General features: G+C 38.2%; 1 protein-coding gene across 1 annotated transcript in view; it reads right to left on the bottom strand.

Moving 5' to 3' along the window:
• The window catches only part of TTC27 (tetratricopeptide repeat domain 27), a 142209-nt gene that overhangs the window by 61017 nt on the left and 65182 nt on the right, over window positions 1-16010 (bottom strand). The window contains exon 11 of the mRNA XM_054568042.1: window positions 2578-2673. Within this exon, the coding sequence (XP_054424017.1) occupies window positions 2578-2673 (96 nt within the window). The remainder of the gene's footprint in view (window positions 1-2577; window positions 2674-16010) is intronic.

Below are 16010 nucleotides of genomic sequence, written 5' to 3' on the forward strand. Positions count from 1 at the left end.
TCGCTCATACAAGAAGCACTGATTTCTCTCTTGCTCTCTTATCAGGAAAAAAAAAAAAAAAAAAAAAAGAAAAGCAATAAAAAAAAGTCCTCAGGTGAGGATGTAAAAAAAAGACAAACAAACAATACAATGTCATATGTTGTAATATCTCAAATTGAAAAAATAAAAGGAAATTGAACTCAAATAAGTAGGTAAATAAATAATAAAAACTGCCAAGCAGATGACATAAATGACATAAAATCTATGTTACACTCTCTCATGCACTTTATAAGTGAATTTCTAGCTCTTTCTCACTCAGGTCTACTCAGGTTTATTTTAAGTACATTCTAAAAAACTTAACTACCTAATTCCCAGTTCTTTTTTTTTACTGTTGTTAAATTATAGTTGTCCCCATTTTTCCCCCAGTACTCTCTGCCGTCCCAGTTTTAGACAGATAAAAATGGACAGATAAAGTTAGTGAAGCATAAATGCATTCAAAAATAAAAATATTATGGGTTTACAAGTGGTTCTTCCTATAGAAATGAAAAACATACTAGAAAGGTTTTAAAAGAAGGTGAGGTTCTTGAGAAAGTTACAGTTTCGTATCAGACAGAATGTGTTGTCTTCTCTTAAAAACACTTCTACTACTCTTTCAAAATCCAAAATATGTTAAGAGTTAAGAAGCCAATGGATATGGAAAATACAGGATTGACAAAATTTGAAAGTAAAATGAAATATACCTGAAAATTACAAGTTAAGATGTTAATGAAATAAATAAAGAGGATGGTCCAATTCTTTTGTATTCTATGAAGTATAAGAGAATTTGGCTATTTTGGGATATTTGACTGGATATTTTCAATAAATGAACATGGCATGTGGAAGCTGGGATAAATCTTAATGCTCATGCAGTTCAGTAGTCTAAACATTTCATTTAATAAATAAAGTTATGGCATCTAAGCATATGGCTAGCTAGCAGCAAAGACTAATTCTTTCTTACAATAAACTAAGCTGTTACTTCTTGATCTTTAAAAATAATACATAAAGATATGATTATTTCCTAAAATAGAGAAAAAATGATTAAATTTCTAAGTGAAAAAGGATGTTTATATAACTGCCTAAAAATCCTAAAATCCACAGCTTCCTATGCAGATAAAATAAATACTTAGCCTAAATTATATTTGAACAGTATTAATTTTCCTAATGTTTCTGTTCAGAAACAGATTAAAAGCTGCACCCTCAACAGACATGGTTTGTCATAATAATAGCTCAGAGTCTGACATATTTATCTACCAGAAAGCACGTCAGAAATTTCACAGGTCATGGCCAACATCAGGCCAAAAAGTTCCAGTTGTTAAACTTTCTCTATGAAGAAGCTATTCCTCTGAGATGATATAACAAAGCTTTTTAGATGTCTGTTTTATTGAGACTCCTTAAACAGATAACATGAATTCCAATGTGGGATAAACCCCGTAGGTTTCCCTGTGCTTAAGAATATAAACGACTCTAAGAAATCTTACAATGGGGGTTCTGAGTCAATGAATGGTGGGGTGGCATTTATAATTCTAAAGCTGGCTCAAATGACAGTAGTTACTAAGTCATCTAGAAATTTCTGGCAGGCACCATTTGACTCTACCTAACATCCCTGTATCACAGTTTCCTCACCTGTTAAATGGGGACATTTCACAAAATTGCTGCAATAAAATAAGATAACATGTGTGAGATGCAGAACAAAATGCATGCCTCAAAGGAAGTGCGCAATAAAAGCTGGTCAGCGTTGGAAAAGTGCACCCAAGTGCACCGGGCCTCAATTTTCTTCACTGTAAAACTAAGAAATTGGACCAGGTGTCTAAATCACCTTCAGTGTTAAAAATTTCTAAAAAATAGGGGAACCACACCTATAACACAGGAGAACTACAGGGAAGAGAACCAGAATCTCACCCCCAACAGGAGGCCTTAGGAGCTACAATAGGTAATCTCATGTCTTCATAAAAAGGAAAGTAGTTAAGGGTATGTCACAGTACAGAGTATGAAATAAATGCTGTCTCTTACTTTTTGGTTAAACAATTGATTAAAAGGTTCATTCTTTGACAGAAGGTCCTTAAAGGGTTTTTAAATGTAAAAAGTTACTTTGAGCCCTGGCCAAGTGGCCCATTTGGTTGGAGCATCACCTCTTGCACCAAAAGGTTGCCACTTTGATCCCTGGCCAGGGTGTGTACAGGGGGCAACAAATCGATGTTTCTCTCTCACATTGATTTTTCCCACCACCTCCCCCCACCCCTGTAAAATCAATAAATATATCCTCAGGTGAGGAATAAATAAATAAATATCAAAAGCTATTTTGAAAATGAAACCTTCTGTGGTTCTATTATTTAATTCCAAGGATTCTGTTTATCTAGTTTTAAATTATTTTTAAAATGTTTGAAAAGTCTAATATCACTTTAATCAAAATAGCTATTCGAAGTAATTGACAGTCCCCAGATATTTTCATTCTTTTCACTGAAATATCTGAAAACAGACATAAATTGAAAACAATTCTTTTCTAATGCTCTTGTCTTTCAAATGCAAAGTATAACCAATGACAAACAACAACGAAAATACCTGAATGGCCCAGTGAGGTGGTACTCGACAGCAATAGAAAATCTTCAGACGTTCCAGTATGGATGTAGTTTTGTCTTCAAATTGGTCTGTAAGAACCTTAAGAGCACATATCATAATCAGTATCTACATGTGTAATAACTTAATATAAACAAGATTCTTATTGTAAAAGTTACACAAATAGACACAGAATAAAAAACACAGGTCACTTTGATAAGGTGAGGAAATGTATAAATTTTCTTCTTGAATTTCTTTTAGAAAAACATTAAAATTAATCAACATTTACGTAAACATGCACATTAAAAGTTCACCAGAAAAATGTTTTTAAAACTAAGATTTCCTATAATAGTTCTTTTAAAGAATTGCCCTTATTAATCAGTCTTTTTTACTTTTATAAGAAAAACTGTTCTTTGGTGTATCTATTTCGCAGCCCTGATTTCACTTTGACAATGGCACTTTCTAATATAAATCAGAGAAAAATTATATGAAGAACTTCATTTAGGACTATTTTCTCAGGAATGAGGTGAAAGGGGGAAGTGGGTGTGTCAGAGAACAGAGAGTTTTCTTACTCTTCAGCAACAGAGCTATAGACCGGGCCCCCATTCATGAGAGGCCATCCTCAGGGCACAGCGGACAGCAGTTGGCTGCCCGCATTGAAGGGCCGCTCTGCTGTCCTGAAGTACCTGCACTGGGTGGCACTGAATAACTGAACTTCCGGAAGCCACATCAGGAGGCGGACCCATCCGTCTGAGATGGCTGACTCTGAGAAAGGGTACCACAGCCAACTGCAAAGTCAAAGGCTGACGCCATCGAGTGGGCGAGTGGTCACCCAACAGGTGAGCTCACATATTCAGCACCAAAGTGAATGCAGACACACTCTGGAGTTCCAAAGCAAATACGCAAACAGCAGCTCTATCATCATGATCATCTTTCTCTGTCTCTTAATTTGTCGTGCAGTTCAGAGCAAGTATATGTATTTTTTTCAGATATGCACTTAGACCTTCTCTAAACTGTGACTGGTTTTGCATAACACAGTACTCAAATGTTCTTTTTTTTTTTTGCCAGTTGACTCGTTTCACAGCCCTGTCTTATGAGGATTAGATGGAACAATAGGGCAACGTTAATTTTCTCATGTTAATACACATACTATGATTATGTATTTGAGGATGGTGAAGCACTATGCTGGCAACCTAGTTTCCAATACTTCAAGATAGACAGCTGTACTGTACTTGCAACTTTTCCATAAGTTTAAAATTGTTTCAAGTTTTTACAAAATTAATTTTTTTAAACTGAAAATCAAAAAAGCAGCAGCAGCAAGTGGCAAGCCCAAGCTTCCTCAGAAGAAAAAGACAAGAATCTAACATATCCCAGAAAAAGCACAAGACAAGGAGACCAGTTTCTGAGTGGAGAAACTGCTCCTCTCTATCATACCAGGTGGGAAATATATTTGTTAGCTTAAGAATATCCTGTAGAATGAGAAGATACTCATTACATCACTTGTTTGACAATCCAAGATGTTATTCAATCAAGTCAGTAAGAACAAATTGAGACATAACCACACTCCTAAACCATCTTGGTCAAAATATTTTTAAAGCTTTCTGGCCTTACTTCAGAGAAACTTAATAGCAAAAAGGTTGCACGCTTCTGCCCAAAGCTATTTAGCTGTAGGAAGGAGAAAAGAGAAGAAAAACTTCTGGCTGAATACATATGGTTACAATACATAAATAAAAGGTTCACTGAATTACTTCATCAAAAGGGGCACCAATTTTTCTTTTTATTGGTTTTTTTTTCTTTCTTTGGAAGAAAAAAAAACCCCTAATACTTATTTAATAATAATAATAAAGCCAAAAGCAACATCACAACACTTACTTTTATAAGTCTTAATTACATGTGAATATGGTTACTTTCAAACACAACTCATGTTGTTTGCTGCAGTTAGTGCACCTAGCTAAAACATATTAAGCATTTAGTAAATACTTGCTGATTTATTAATAAGCAGATTTGTTATGTATTTCAGATACATTAAGATACTTGTAGATGATCTCAGAGTAAGTGTCTCTGATCCTCTCAGATACTCGCCAAAGGCAAAGACTGCAGGAGAGACAGAGCACAGAACCAACGTCTGTTTGAGCCGGAGCCCGTGAGTAAGCCCCTGCACCAGTACAGTCACGCTTCATAAGAAGTCGATTAGGACACATGTATGATAAAGACAAAGATGAAAAGGAGAATTCGAACCTACTTTCACTCCTACACAAAATATACTTCTCTGCACGTTAAGCATGACAACCACCAAAATAAGATCCATCTACCAACAAAACTAAGAACATTCAATTAATGTACAAAAAGGGCGATGGTGTACTGTTCTTTGCCTACTTCCCCTACTGGATTCAAAGTACCCTTTTTTATTTGCTAATTCACTATAAATCAGGGACATATTTACAGTATGTCTCTCGATTTTTCAGAGTAGAATTATTTCTAGCAACTCATTCTGAAATCATTCCACTATATTCAAACAAACGAGAATTCCATCTAGGCAAAGTAAGTGATTCCATTACACAAATAAACTGGGTCCTTTACAGGAGAAACAGTGCTGGTAAGTGAAGTGACCTGGGTTCTATTCTAGGTTTACCCCCAACAAGCAAGTCATTTACCACAATGGCGCTCATCTATGAAATGATCTCCTAAGAGGCCTTTGCAATTGTAACATTGTATGAGTATAAGGCTTTATCAAAAGAGTATTTTGTTTTATTTCAAACATTTGAGGAGATTTGTTAGTTTGAGGCATCCTTGCTGAACACAAATATCATGTGCATTCCTTAGGGGCAAACCTAGTACCCAAATAGTCTGGAAAATCATGGTAGAGTGGTAAGTACTAGAAGGATGGGACTGAATGAAAGTGAAGCCTCAGTTACTACTGTGTGTATTTATGTTCATAAACATGGGCATAACAATGTGCTTAGAGAGAAACTGACCCTTTGCAAGCTTGCACTACACCTAGAAATTTAGGTAAATGGCCTCTAAACCAATGTCCCACTCTTTCACTTACTGTTTTCTCTTTCAAGTTTCTAAATGTCATGAATTTCACACCCAAAAGTCATGGACATTTGGTCACAGTTAAAGCTAGAGGTGGTCTTTAAGGAAAGATGAAAATATCAAAGAGAGAGAGAGAGAGAAGCAAATACACCCTAAACAATCATGAAGAGTTGAAAGCAAGACAGTGAACTCTAGGAGGGCAACAGAAGGTATGTGGATAAATGGGAACAATGACCAGTAGAGAGTGAGGAATAGTCTATGGCTCAGTCCAGAGGCGGGAAGAGAGCCAAGTAACAAAAAACTCGGGAATAAGTACCGGGACTCACCAAAGACACCTTCATGGTGTATACACTATTGTGATATGAGACTGTCTTCAAGTTTTAAGATAGCCCCCTTTTAAAAAATTGTTTCCTCCTCAAATCTTGCCTCAAAGCATTCATACTTTGAGTATCTTCTGAGGAAAAGCTACTTATGCACGTGAATTCCCCGGCGCCATGCAGTAACATTGCTCAACCCTGTCAGGAGCCCATCACCACAGGTCAGAGGATACCTCTGTGAAACAGGGGAAAAATAAACCCCCAGAAAGCAATGCTGTGTCCTCTCTTCTTAATGCTCTGTTTTCAGTAGAGAAAGATCCTCCCCACAAAACTAGAGAAGATCAAGACTACATTTTAAAATTAGTACATGGAGAATGATTTAGTATAGAAAGACGATTCTGAACAAGATCTGGTATGATTTAGACTTTATTTATGTGCTCATTTCTAAAAGTATGGCACACATACCTTCAAAAGAACAGAGCTAGTCCCTAAGGACCTATCCTTTTACTGAAGGCTATTCATTCTTGCTAGCGTGATATCAAAGTCTTTACCAGCTTTCTGAAGAGCCAAGTAGAAATTAGCTGATAATCTAAAAATTATGATTGATCTGATGCCAAACCACCTTGTCGTGTTGTACAATCTGTGTGTGCATGTGCGTGTGTGTGTGTGTGTGTGTGTGTGTGAAGGAAGGTGAGATTTATTATACAAATATGTACTTAATCAAATATATCCAACAACTGGGCTGAACAACTTTTTTGACAGGAGTCTGTAGTCACTCAGACTACACTGATTTACAAACGGTGGCCAAGCTGACACCTCGAAACTCCCTAGCCCAAGAGAATTCCCACTAGGAACAAGGGGAATGAGAATTAAAACCTATTAGCACACCTACTAAGTACCAACAATACCATGAAACCTACTGTTCACCTTGTATTAGCTCATGTACAGGAAACTGCAGCTCAGAGAAATAAAACTGACTTGCTCAAAGTCCTAAGCTGTGAAACAGGTGAGCCTGTCTGATTCCAAAGACCAAGTTGACAGTTTCACTAAACCCTTACCTCATAACTAAGTGAGCCTATCAGCTCTGTGAAAATAAAACGGCAGCTTCTGAATGGAAAAATATTGAGAACTCAACTGAACTGGGTTTTCTCTGAGTCCTGTTAACACTGGAGTCAGGGCATGGTCTGGTGAAGATTTTCCATTACTGCTTCCTGTTCCAGACACAGAAAAGACTTCCGTGTGTGGGCTGGAGGGAACTGGGCCTACAGTGGGGGCCGGGAGAACCCATGAATCTTTTTTATGATTGCAGAGCAAGGAGCTGAACACCAAGAGGCAGCCCTCAAGTGAGCACAGAGCATCATGCTAGCGTGTCCCCTTCAGTCAAACCTTAGGTAGGAGTCCTTACACTTTGGGTTTTAGGACTTCTTTAAACTTTTACAAAGCACTGAGGGATACCAAAGAGCTTTTGTTTATGTGAAATGTAACCTAGCAATATTTTTCATATTAGAAAATAAAACTGAGAAAAATTTAAATATTTATTAATTCATTTTATTGGGTTGGCAAAAAAGTCCATTTGGTTTTTTTCCTTAAGATGATTCTAGTAGCACCTGGCTGTCTTTAACTTCCTTTGAAACAATTTTGTTAGATTATATAGGGACAGCTGTCATATCAGCGTGCATTTAAAAAAAGTTAACAAAACTGGTGAATTTTTGTGTTGCCATTTTAATATTGAACATGGAAGAAAATAAACATTTTTGGCATATTACGCTTTATTATTTTAAGAAAGGTAAAAATGCAAAAACAAATATTTGTGCAGTATATGGAGAAGGTACTGTGACTGATCGAACATGTCAAAAGTGGCTCATGAAGTTTCGTACTGGAGATTTCCCACTAGATGATGTTCCACAGTTCAGTAGACCATTGAAGTTGATAGCGATCAAATGGAGACATTAATTGAGAACAATCAACACTATATCATGTGGGAAAGAGTCAACATACTCAACATAGCCAAATCAATAAAGTTATTGGTGAAAATGAAATGTCTTTTATTTTATGGAAAAAACTAAACAGACTTTTTAGCCAACCCAATAAAATAAAAATAACCTATTACATTAACATAAAATGTTTTTATGATAAATACCTGCACACAAGGTGGGGTAAAAGTAGGCTTACAGCTGTGAGTGTAAAACTACTTTTGTCCCACCCTGTATATAATTCTTAAAATCTTGAAAAGACTGGCAATGTCTTACATTTTGCAAATCTGTTTATCACTTGGCTTCATACATGACAGCTGGATTCTCATATGTGCTTTTATAGTTAGTCTGTTACTATATGATATTTTGGTAGAAGTTTACAAAGAAAATTTAGCCTCATATAGATATTAGTTGGAAAAGAGAAGAGTATGTTAATAGCTTTTTCAGTTAATTGTGGATATTATTCTTTGATAGTACACCAAAATTCACAATGTTCTGGCTTCATGTTGTGACTTCTCAAAGTTACCGGCAATATGGAATTTAAAATCCTATCAATGAATTTTTCTCTGTTACATTAAATACTCTGTTACAATAAAATTCACTGGTCTAAACAACAAAACCATTCATTGGTCTGTCTTGAACTTTGAATGGATCTTGTACTTATGCTTGATTTTTTTAATATCATGAATTAGTCATTTGGAAAATGCACAGACCTTTCAAATGTTGGCATATTTCATATATTATTTAAAAATTATTTGCATTAATATCACCAACAACATCATCAGAAAACTCTAATCCCAATACTTAATAGTACTGCGAAGCTATCAAGTTCGCAGCTGCAGATACAGGTTTTCAAAACCTCTCATTTTGTTTTTCTCTTGAAAGCTTAAAATTTTATCATTGGTAACAAATACTATCAATTACTTTCCTTTAAGTTATAAGCTCACTTCATTCATTTTTGAGACAATTTCTGCCAAATACCCAAGTCTGAATATCTGAAGTTTTTCAGGAGTCTTTCAGGTAAAAATAATGTTTTGTGGGAAAAGCGGCTACTTCCACTTTTTCTTAAGACAACCACTATACTTTAGCATACTGCACAAGTAACTTCCCACTTCATCACAGAATAGTGAAAAGGCACAATGACAAAGATAGACTTAATAATATTTGCTGCTTTATCAAAGACACTTATAAATAAAACTGTCTTTAAAAAAACTATTGTTAAAAAAGAGACAACAGGCCCAAAATGGAGTCGCTCGTGCTAAACCCCTGTCACCAAACGGAGGCATACACCTAACCCATTTGCAGTTTCAGCCTCTCCCTGGAATGGAATCTTAACTGGTCGATCTGGAATTTCCTGGTTGGCAGTAGTAAGGTAATCTGCGTCAGAGACACCCCACCCTTCCCAAAGAAAGGCAACCCTATCTGAAATAATTCACTGTTTACTAGAAACTTCCTCCCCACACACCCTCTTCAAAAGCCTTCAATTTGTACAGCTCCTCAGAGATCCTCTCTTTGCCAGATGGGATGCTCCTCAATTCATGAATGATTGAATAAAGCAAATTTTGTCTTTATATTTACTCAGCTGAATTTTGTTTTTTAACACTACAAATGCATGGCAGTGAAGCTAGCTAGCTCAGTTTGGTGCCCCTACCTTGATTTGGGTGAAGGGACCAGCAGTTTGAGCCCCACTGCTTCTGCCAATTCAACATCAACATGGTGAACAGTAAATAATATTTCAGTGTTACTACGAAGATAGTTTCCACCTGTAGACACTCTGAAGTGGTGTGGGGACCCTAGGGCTCCACACATTCCCCTCTGAGAACTGCCGCCTCAGGGTCACCAGATGTAGAGCCTCCCATGCCTTCTCCACACCCCACCCAGCTCCAACTTTCTCCCAAGAACTTCTCTGGGTCCTTGCTTAGTGTTGATGGAAATACTGAGGAGTTCTTTTTTTTATTATCTTACCTTAAAAGATTAGGAAATGAGAACACAAGTCACCCTGTTTACAACCTTCAAGTATTTTAAGGGTACAAAAAATAACAAATATTTACTATTAAAACCTAACTGGTGTTTTAACTACCTAGTATTGTATTATCCTTCCAAAAGAAAAATTGAAAACGTCTAATGACAATCACACCTTACTTTCCTGAGCAGATCTCAATCATTTGCAAAGCCCCTGTCCTTCAGAGAACTCAACTTCTATTCAGGAATGCTCACCTCTAAGGTTCTCTGATTCAGTTCCCTGTTAAATCACAGCATTGGCTTCAGACCTTGGAACATGCCCTTTTTGCCTCTGTTCTGCACTTGGGCGTGAGACAGAAAAACACCTGAAGCTACTAAAGATTAACAGCATACCTCTGCCTAAGGCAAGTCTTTCCCAAAAGCATCCATAATCACCGCCACCTCCTGGACCCCAAATCTCTGAGAACTAGGCTGAAGAGCCCTATTTTAACAAGCAACTTGGAAGTGGTTCATAGGTTCAAGCAAATTTGGGAAACATTGCATAAAGCTGTCAAGGTATATGTACACAGGGCGCTTTCCCAGCAAAAACCAGTGTCAGTTCGATCAACATAATCTGACTCTGTTCAAACAACTTAAGTGTGTCCCTGTCTGGAATCTGATGGCAGCAATCATTCAGTGCCTTTGGGAGTGTGCTTCAAGTGGCTGTACTTCATCCATCCCCTTAGTAAATTCCTTGGCTATTACCTATTTTTTTATTTTGTTGTAACTTTCCAGGGTTTAAAAATTTTTGACTATCAATAATAACATTTATTTTGTTTTATATCACTTGTGCCACTATTTTACCTCACTTATCTATGAACTAATTATTGCTGATTTTTACTAACCTATTATCATGAAGCTCATATCCTGGATTCAGCCCACCAGCACCCCTCTGGGCAGCCCCGTCTCTTGGCCTTAGCAGAAGCCAACTTCACTCGCCGTTTGCATGTTCTTCCCCTACAGCACCAAATCCCGATACTGTGTGCATTCCAATTCCTACCCCACTCACCTAAACTGTAGGCCTGGCGACGCTGAGTTCTGCAACCCAAGCATTTCTCACAAAAGCTTCTATTCACTTCTCCCTGCCTATGCTCATCCAACCCCTTTCCTCCAGATGATGCCTTCTATAGATGAAGTCTTATACGGATGTCTTTTTTCTTTTTTTTCAGCCAGTTTTCATAGCTTCCTTGGAACAATACAGCATGGCAAATAAAGGCATGGACTCCAAAATCCAAGGTAGACTAGGTTTGAATTCCTGCCCAGCTATAAGACCTTGGTTAAGTCACTTGAGTTTTCGGTCCTTCAGCTTCATCAAAATGTAGATAATGCCTACTTACTATGAGTGTGTAGCTTCTGGCATACAAGTGCTCTGTAAATGGTAGTTAACTATACACAGTTCTGGATAAACAACAGTAGTTATGATTACTCCAACAAATAAAAGCAGAGCTATGATCACATGAGTAAATCCTAGTACTTGTCAGTAACTTTGAAATGCTATATATGGTTATCAATGCAGGTGACCTACAGAACCAGGGTAGAAGACATGTTTTCGTATCTTAGATATTTGAAAAGCTCAATGGCATAACTCAGCATACAGCACAGGGAGAACTGTAATTATCCCAATGTTTTTGACTTTTCAGGTGGTAATGGTTGCTTTTAATGACTTAATGAAGAATTGGGCAGTTCTGTTTTTTTGCACCTAAACTTCCCCTCCTGTAAAATGAGGATAATGACAGTGGACACTTTTTGAGGGTTTACTCTGTACCAGGCATTAGTCCAAGTGTTTCACTAATATTAAGTCACTTAATGCCTCAACATGTGTATAAGGTAGGCACTAGTGTTCTCTCCATTCCACAGAAAAAAGAAGCAGACCTGGCTGGTGTGGCTCAGTGGATTGGGTGCTGGCCTGCAAACCAAAGGGTCACCGGTTTGATTCCCAGTCAGGGCATATGCCTGGGTTGTGGGACAGGTCCCCAGTAGGGGACGTGTGAGAGGCAATCACACTTTGATGATTCTCTCTCTCCCTCTCTATTTCCATTCCTTCCCCTCTCTCTAAAAATAAATAAAACCTTAAAAATAAATTAATTAATTAAAAATAAAGAATGGAAACAAAGCACAAGAGATGGAGGGCTTAACCTGGACCATAGCACAGGATCTCTCTTCCTCTTGCATTGAGAGGTCTGTGGACAACAAAATAGGGTGCTTTTCTGACAACAGACATTCTAATATTGAAGCAGACAGAGAAAAGCAAAGATACAAGAGTGAGAGTAAGAAAATAGAGAAAGACCTGAATATCCATTTGAGCCTCTAAATCCAGCTATCCCTGATACTGGAATATCCCTAAACTTCCCAGTTATAATAGCCATATATTCTTTTATTACAGCCAGTTTGAATTGGGTTTCTTTTCCTTACAAGCGAAAGATTCCTTACTGACACCTACTTTTAAATTTTACTTGAAGCAGACGTGTAAAGAGTCTGGAAAAGCTCTAAACTTGAATCTGTTGATTACAAGCACTTTATATTTAGAAGGATATTTAACATGTTTTTAAAATATATCTTATTGATTCTGCCAATTTTCCCTTTGCCCCCTCTGCCTAGTACCCCCATTCCCTCCAGAAATACCCCCTTTAGTTCATGTCCATGAGTCCTCCATATAAGTTCTTTGGCTTCACACTTCCCATACTATTCTTAACCACCCCTGTCAATTTTGTGCCTACCAATTATGCTTCTTATTCCCTGTACCTTTTTTCCCATTCTTCCCCCGCCCCCTCCCAGCTGATAACCCTCCAAGTTATCTCCATACCTATGATTTTGTTCCTGTTCTGGTTGTTTGCTTGGTTTTTTGTTTTAAATTCAGTTGTTGATAGTTGTGAATTTGTTGCCATTTTAATGTTCATAGTTTTGTTCTTCTTTTTCTTAAGTAAGTCCCTTTAAAATTTCATCTAATAATGGCTTGGTGATGATGAACTCCTTTAACTTTATTTTGTCTGGGAAGCACTTTTTCTGCCCTTCGATTCTAAATGATAGCTTTGCTGGGTAGAGTAATCAAGGTTGTAGGTCCTTGCTTTTCATCACTCTAAATACTTCTTGCCAGTCCCTCCTTGCCTGCAAAGTTTCTTTTGAGAAATCAGCTGACAGTCTTATGGAAACTCCTCTGTAGGTAACTCTCTGCTTTTCTCTTGCTGCTTTTAGGATTCTTTATCTTTAACCTTTGGCATTTTAATTATGGTGTGTCTTGGTATGGTCCTCTTTGGCTCCAACTTGTTTGAGACTCTCTATGCTTCCTAGGCTTTTGTGTCTAATTCCTTCACCAAATTAGGGAAGTTCTCCTTCATTATGTTTTCAAATAAGTCCTCAATTTCTTGCTCCTCCTCTTATCCTGCTGGCATCCCTATGATTCGGATATTGACACATCTGGAGGTATACCAGAGTTTTCTTATTATCTCGTGGGTTTTTTTAGCTCTTTTTTTCTTCTTGCTATTCTGGTTGAATGTTTATTTCTTCCTTATGTTCCAAATTGATTATTTGAATCCGGTTTCATCTCCCTCCACTGTTGATTCCTTGTATATTTTTCTTCATTTCATTTACTGTAAACTTCATTCCTTCCTGGGTCCTTTTTATTTTGTTGCTGTACTCAGTGAGTTCTTTGAGCATCATAATCACCAGTGTTTTGAACCCTATACCTGATAGGTTATCTCCATTTCATTTAGTTCTTTTTCTGGGGTTTTGTTCTGTTCTCTCATTTGTACCAAATTTCTTTGCCTCAACTTGGCAGCCTCCCTGTGTTTGTTTTTGTGCATTAAGTAGAGATGCTTTGACTCCATCTTGGTAGTGTGGCCTACTGTACAAAAGGCACCTATAAATTGTGTGGGGCAAAGCCTTAGGTAATTGCCAGAGTGGAGCAACCCATTTTACGGCTTTGTGGCTCTGTGTTGGGGAGGGCTCGGAGAGGGGACAGCGCCGCTACCTGGCTTCTGGAGGTTTGCCCAGGAGGAAGCTGTCTCCCAGCACTCTCCTATTTCTAGCTGTGTCACTTGTGCCCTTCTAGCCATTGCTCTGATGCTGAATCCCAAGAAGTTGGGGGTAGGTCTGCATTATGTCCTACACCTGTGCAGGCCCTTTAAAAGAAGTCTCCTAAAAATATGGCAGTTTATTCTGACACCCCAGCCCCACAGGTTTTTACAGCCAGAAGTTACAGGGATTTAGCTTCCTGGCGCTGGACCCTGGGCTGCTGGGTGGTCTGGCTTGGGGCTGGAATCCCTCACTCCTGATGTATCCCTCCTGATTTTTATCCACCACACGTAAATGTGGGACCACCTGTTTTACCACCTTGTTCCACCACCTCTCCACGTCTCTGCCCCTGCTGCCCATCTGGATGAATGTGGCTTCTTTAAATCCTTGACTGTCAGACTTCCATACAGCTTGATTTTCTGATGGTTCTAGGTGATATTTGTTTTTGTAGTCTAAATGTAATTTTTTCTGTAGTTGTGAGAGGAAGCAATACTTTTTTACCTACGCCTCTATCTTGCCAATTTCTACTTCTTCATGCAGGCCTCTTAAATATTATATCTAAAATAAGTTTAAATAAGTTTAAAATAAGTTCAAATTTTGAAGCCATACCCATTCATCAGGCAAGCCAGATGTAGCCAAGGTCAGCTTGAATCACTAGATCATGGGCTCCACTCCACCTGCTGGTCCCTCTTCAGTGGCTCCATAATGGCAGTAGTATATTCTCCATTCACACATATAGTTACACATCAAGGTCAATACTAAACCTGTCAAGTACAATGTACTTTCTGAAGAAGTCACATGAAAATATAATGGAGCACATGCGTATTCTGAGGCGAGAAATATTTTATGCAGAACAAATGACCAGTTTATAATAGAGAGGAAAAGCTTTATTTTCTGACATGTTGAGAAATACGAGGTCTGTCCAGAAGGTATTGAGCCATGTAATATGGAAAACAGAGACCCTTATTGAAGAAGATACAGGAAACATTGTACATTGGGCAATGACGCCTCAGTCCTCTTTGAAGTAGGCACCTTGGGACTTCCCACAGTTCTCCCAATCACCATCAGCTGCCCCACTGTATTTTCCTGAATCTCATCGATGGTCTGAAATCTCTTCCTTTTCAAGGGTGATTTTAGCTTTGGGAAAAGCCAGAAGTTGTCGGGCAGCAAATCTGGGCTGTTGTGGAGCTGAGCCACGTGGGTGATCTGATGTTTCACCAGAAACCTCTGCACAAGACATGATACATGAGGAGGCATATTGTTGTGATGGAGCTGCCAATCACCAGTTGCCCATTGCTACAGCCTTCTGAATCATCAGAACAGTTTCCATGGAGGAATGTTCAAAATTTGATGCAGATTTGCTGCTCTACTTCCTCAGTCATTTTGAATGTGATGGCCACACAGTACCCATGCTCACTCAGTGGCTTCTACCACCCCCACTGACTAGTACAGTGAAGTCGTCATTGTTCACGGATGCACATTCCAGTCCACTCTCCTTGGCTGCCAGGTCATAACAACGTCGCACAAACCATTCTCATTATATTAACAATGGCTGGACTTTTTCCAGAGGGACCTCATATAATCTCCTATCACTTCTTCAAATGACCTCAAGGGGTAGTGATTTATGCATGTAATTCATCATTTTGGGGGAAACCCAGTAGGAAAAAAACAACATTCCTTTATGTCTTTTCCCTATGCTTGGAAAAAATACAACCAACCCAACTGTGAATTACCCTACCCTCTGCAAAGTCTACATCCACTTCAGTGTGATCGCAGTGACTGTGCTGTTCCTGTGAGCTTTGGCGCCTGGGCCACAGATTCGGACTGCAATGATATCAAAGAAGGTTGGCCTCCACAGCTCTCAGATTGCTAAAGTGTCAGATGAAAATACAAGCTTTAACTGAGCAAACTCAATTATTCCTGCTAATAAGTAGATAGTTCAAAATTGAATTTCTTTCAAAATCACCATTCGGCAAACACCCAGTGAGTGCCTATTTTGAGAATACAAAAATAAGTAAAATATGGAAACTGACCCCTCAAGAAGCTCACATTCTAGCTGTGAAGAGAGAAAAGTTTCCTAATAAAGTATAATGTAATTCAA

This window comes from Pteronotus mesoamericanus, unplaced genomic scaffold (genome assembly GCF_021234165.1).
Source record: "Pteronotus mesoamericanus isolate MK-2021 breed Mesoamerican mustached bat unplaced genomic scaffold, CSHL_Meso_final contig_101, whole genome shotgun sequence".
NCBI lineage: Eukaryota > Metazoa > Chordata > Mammalia > Chiroptera > Mormoopidae > Pteronotus > Pteronotus mesoamericanus.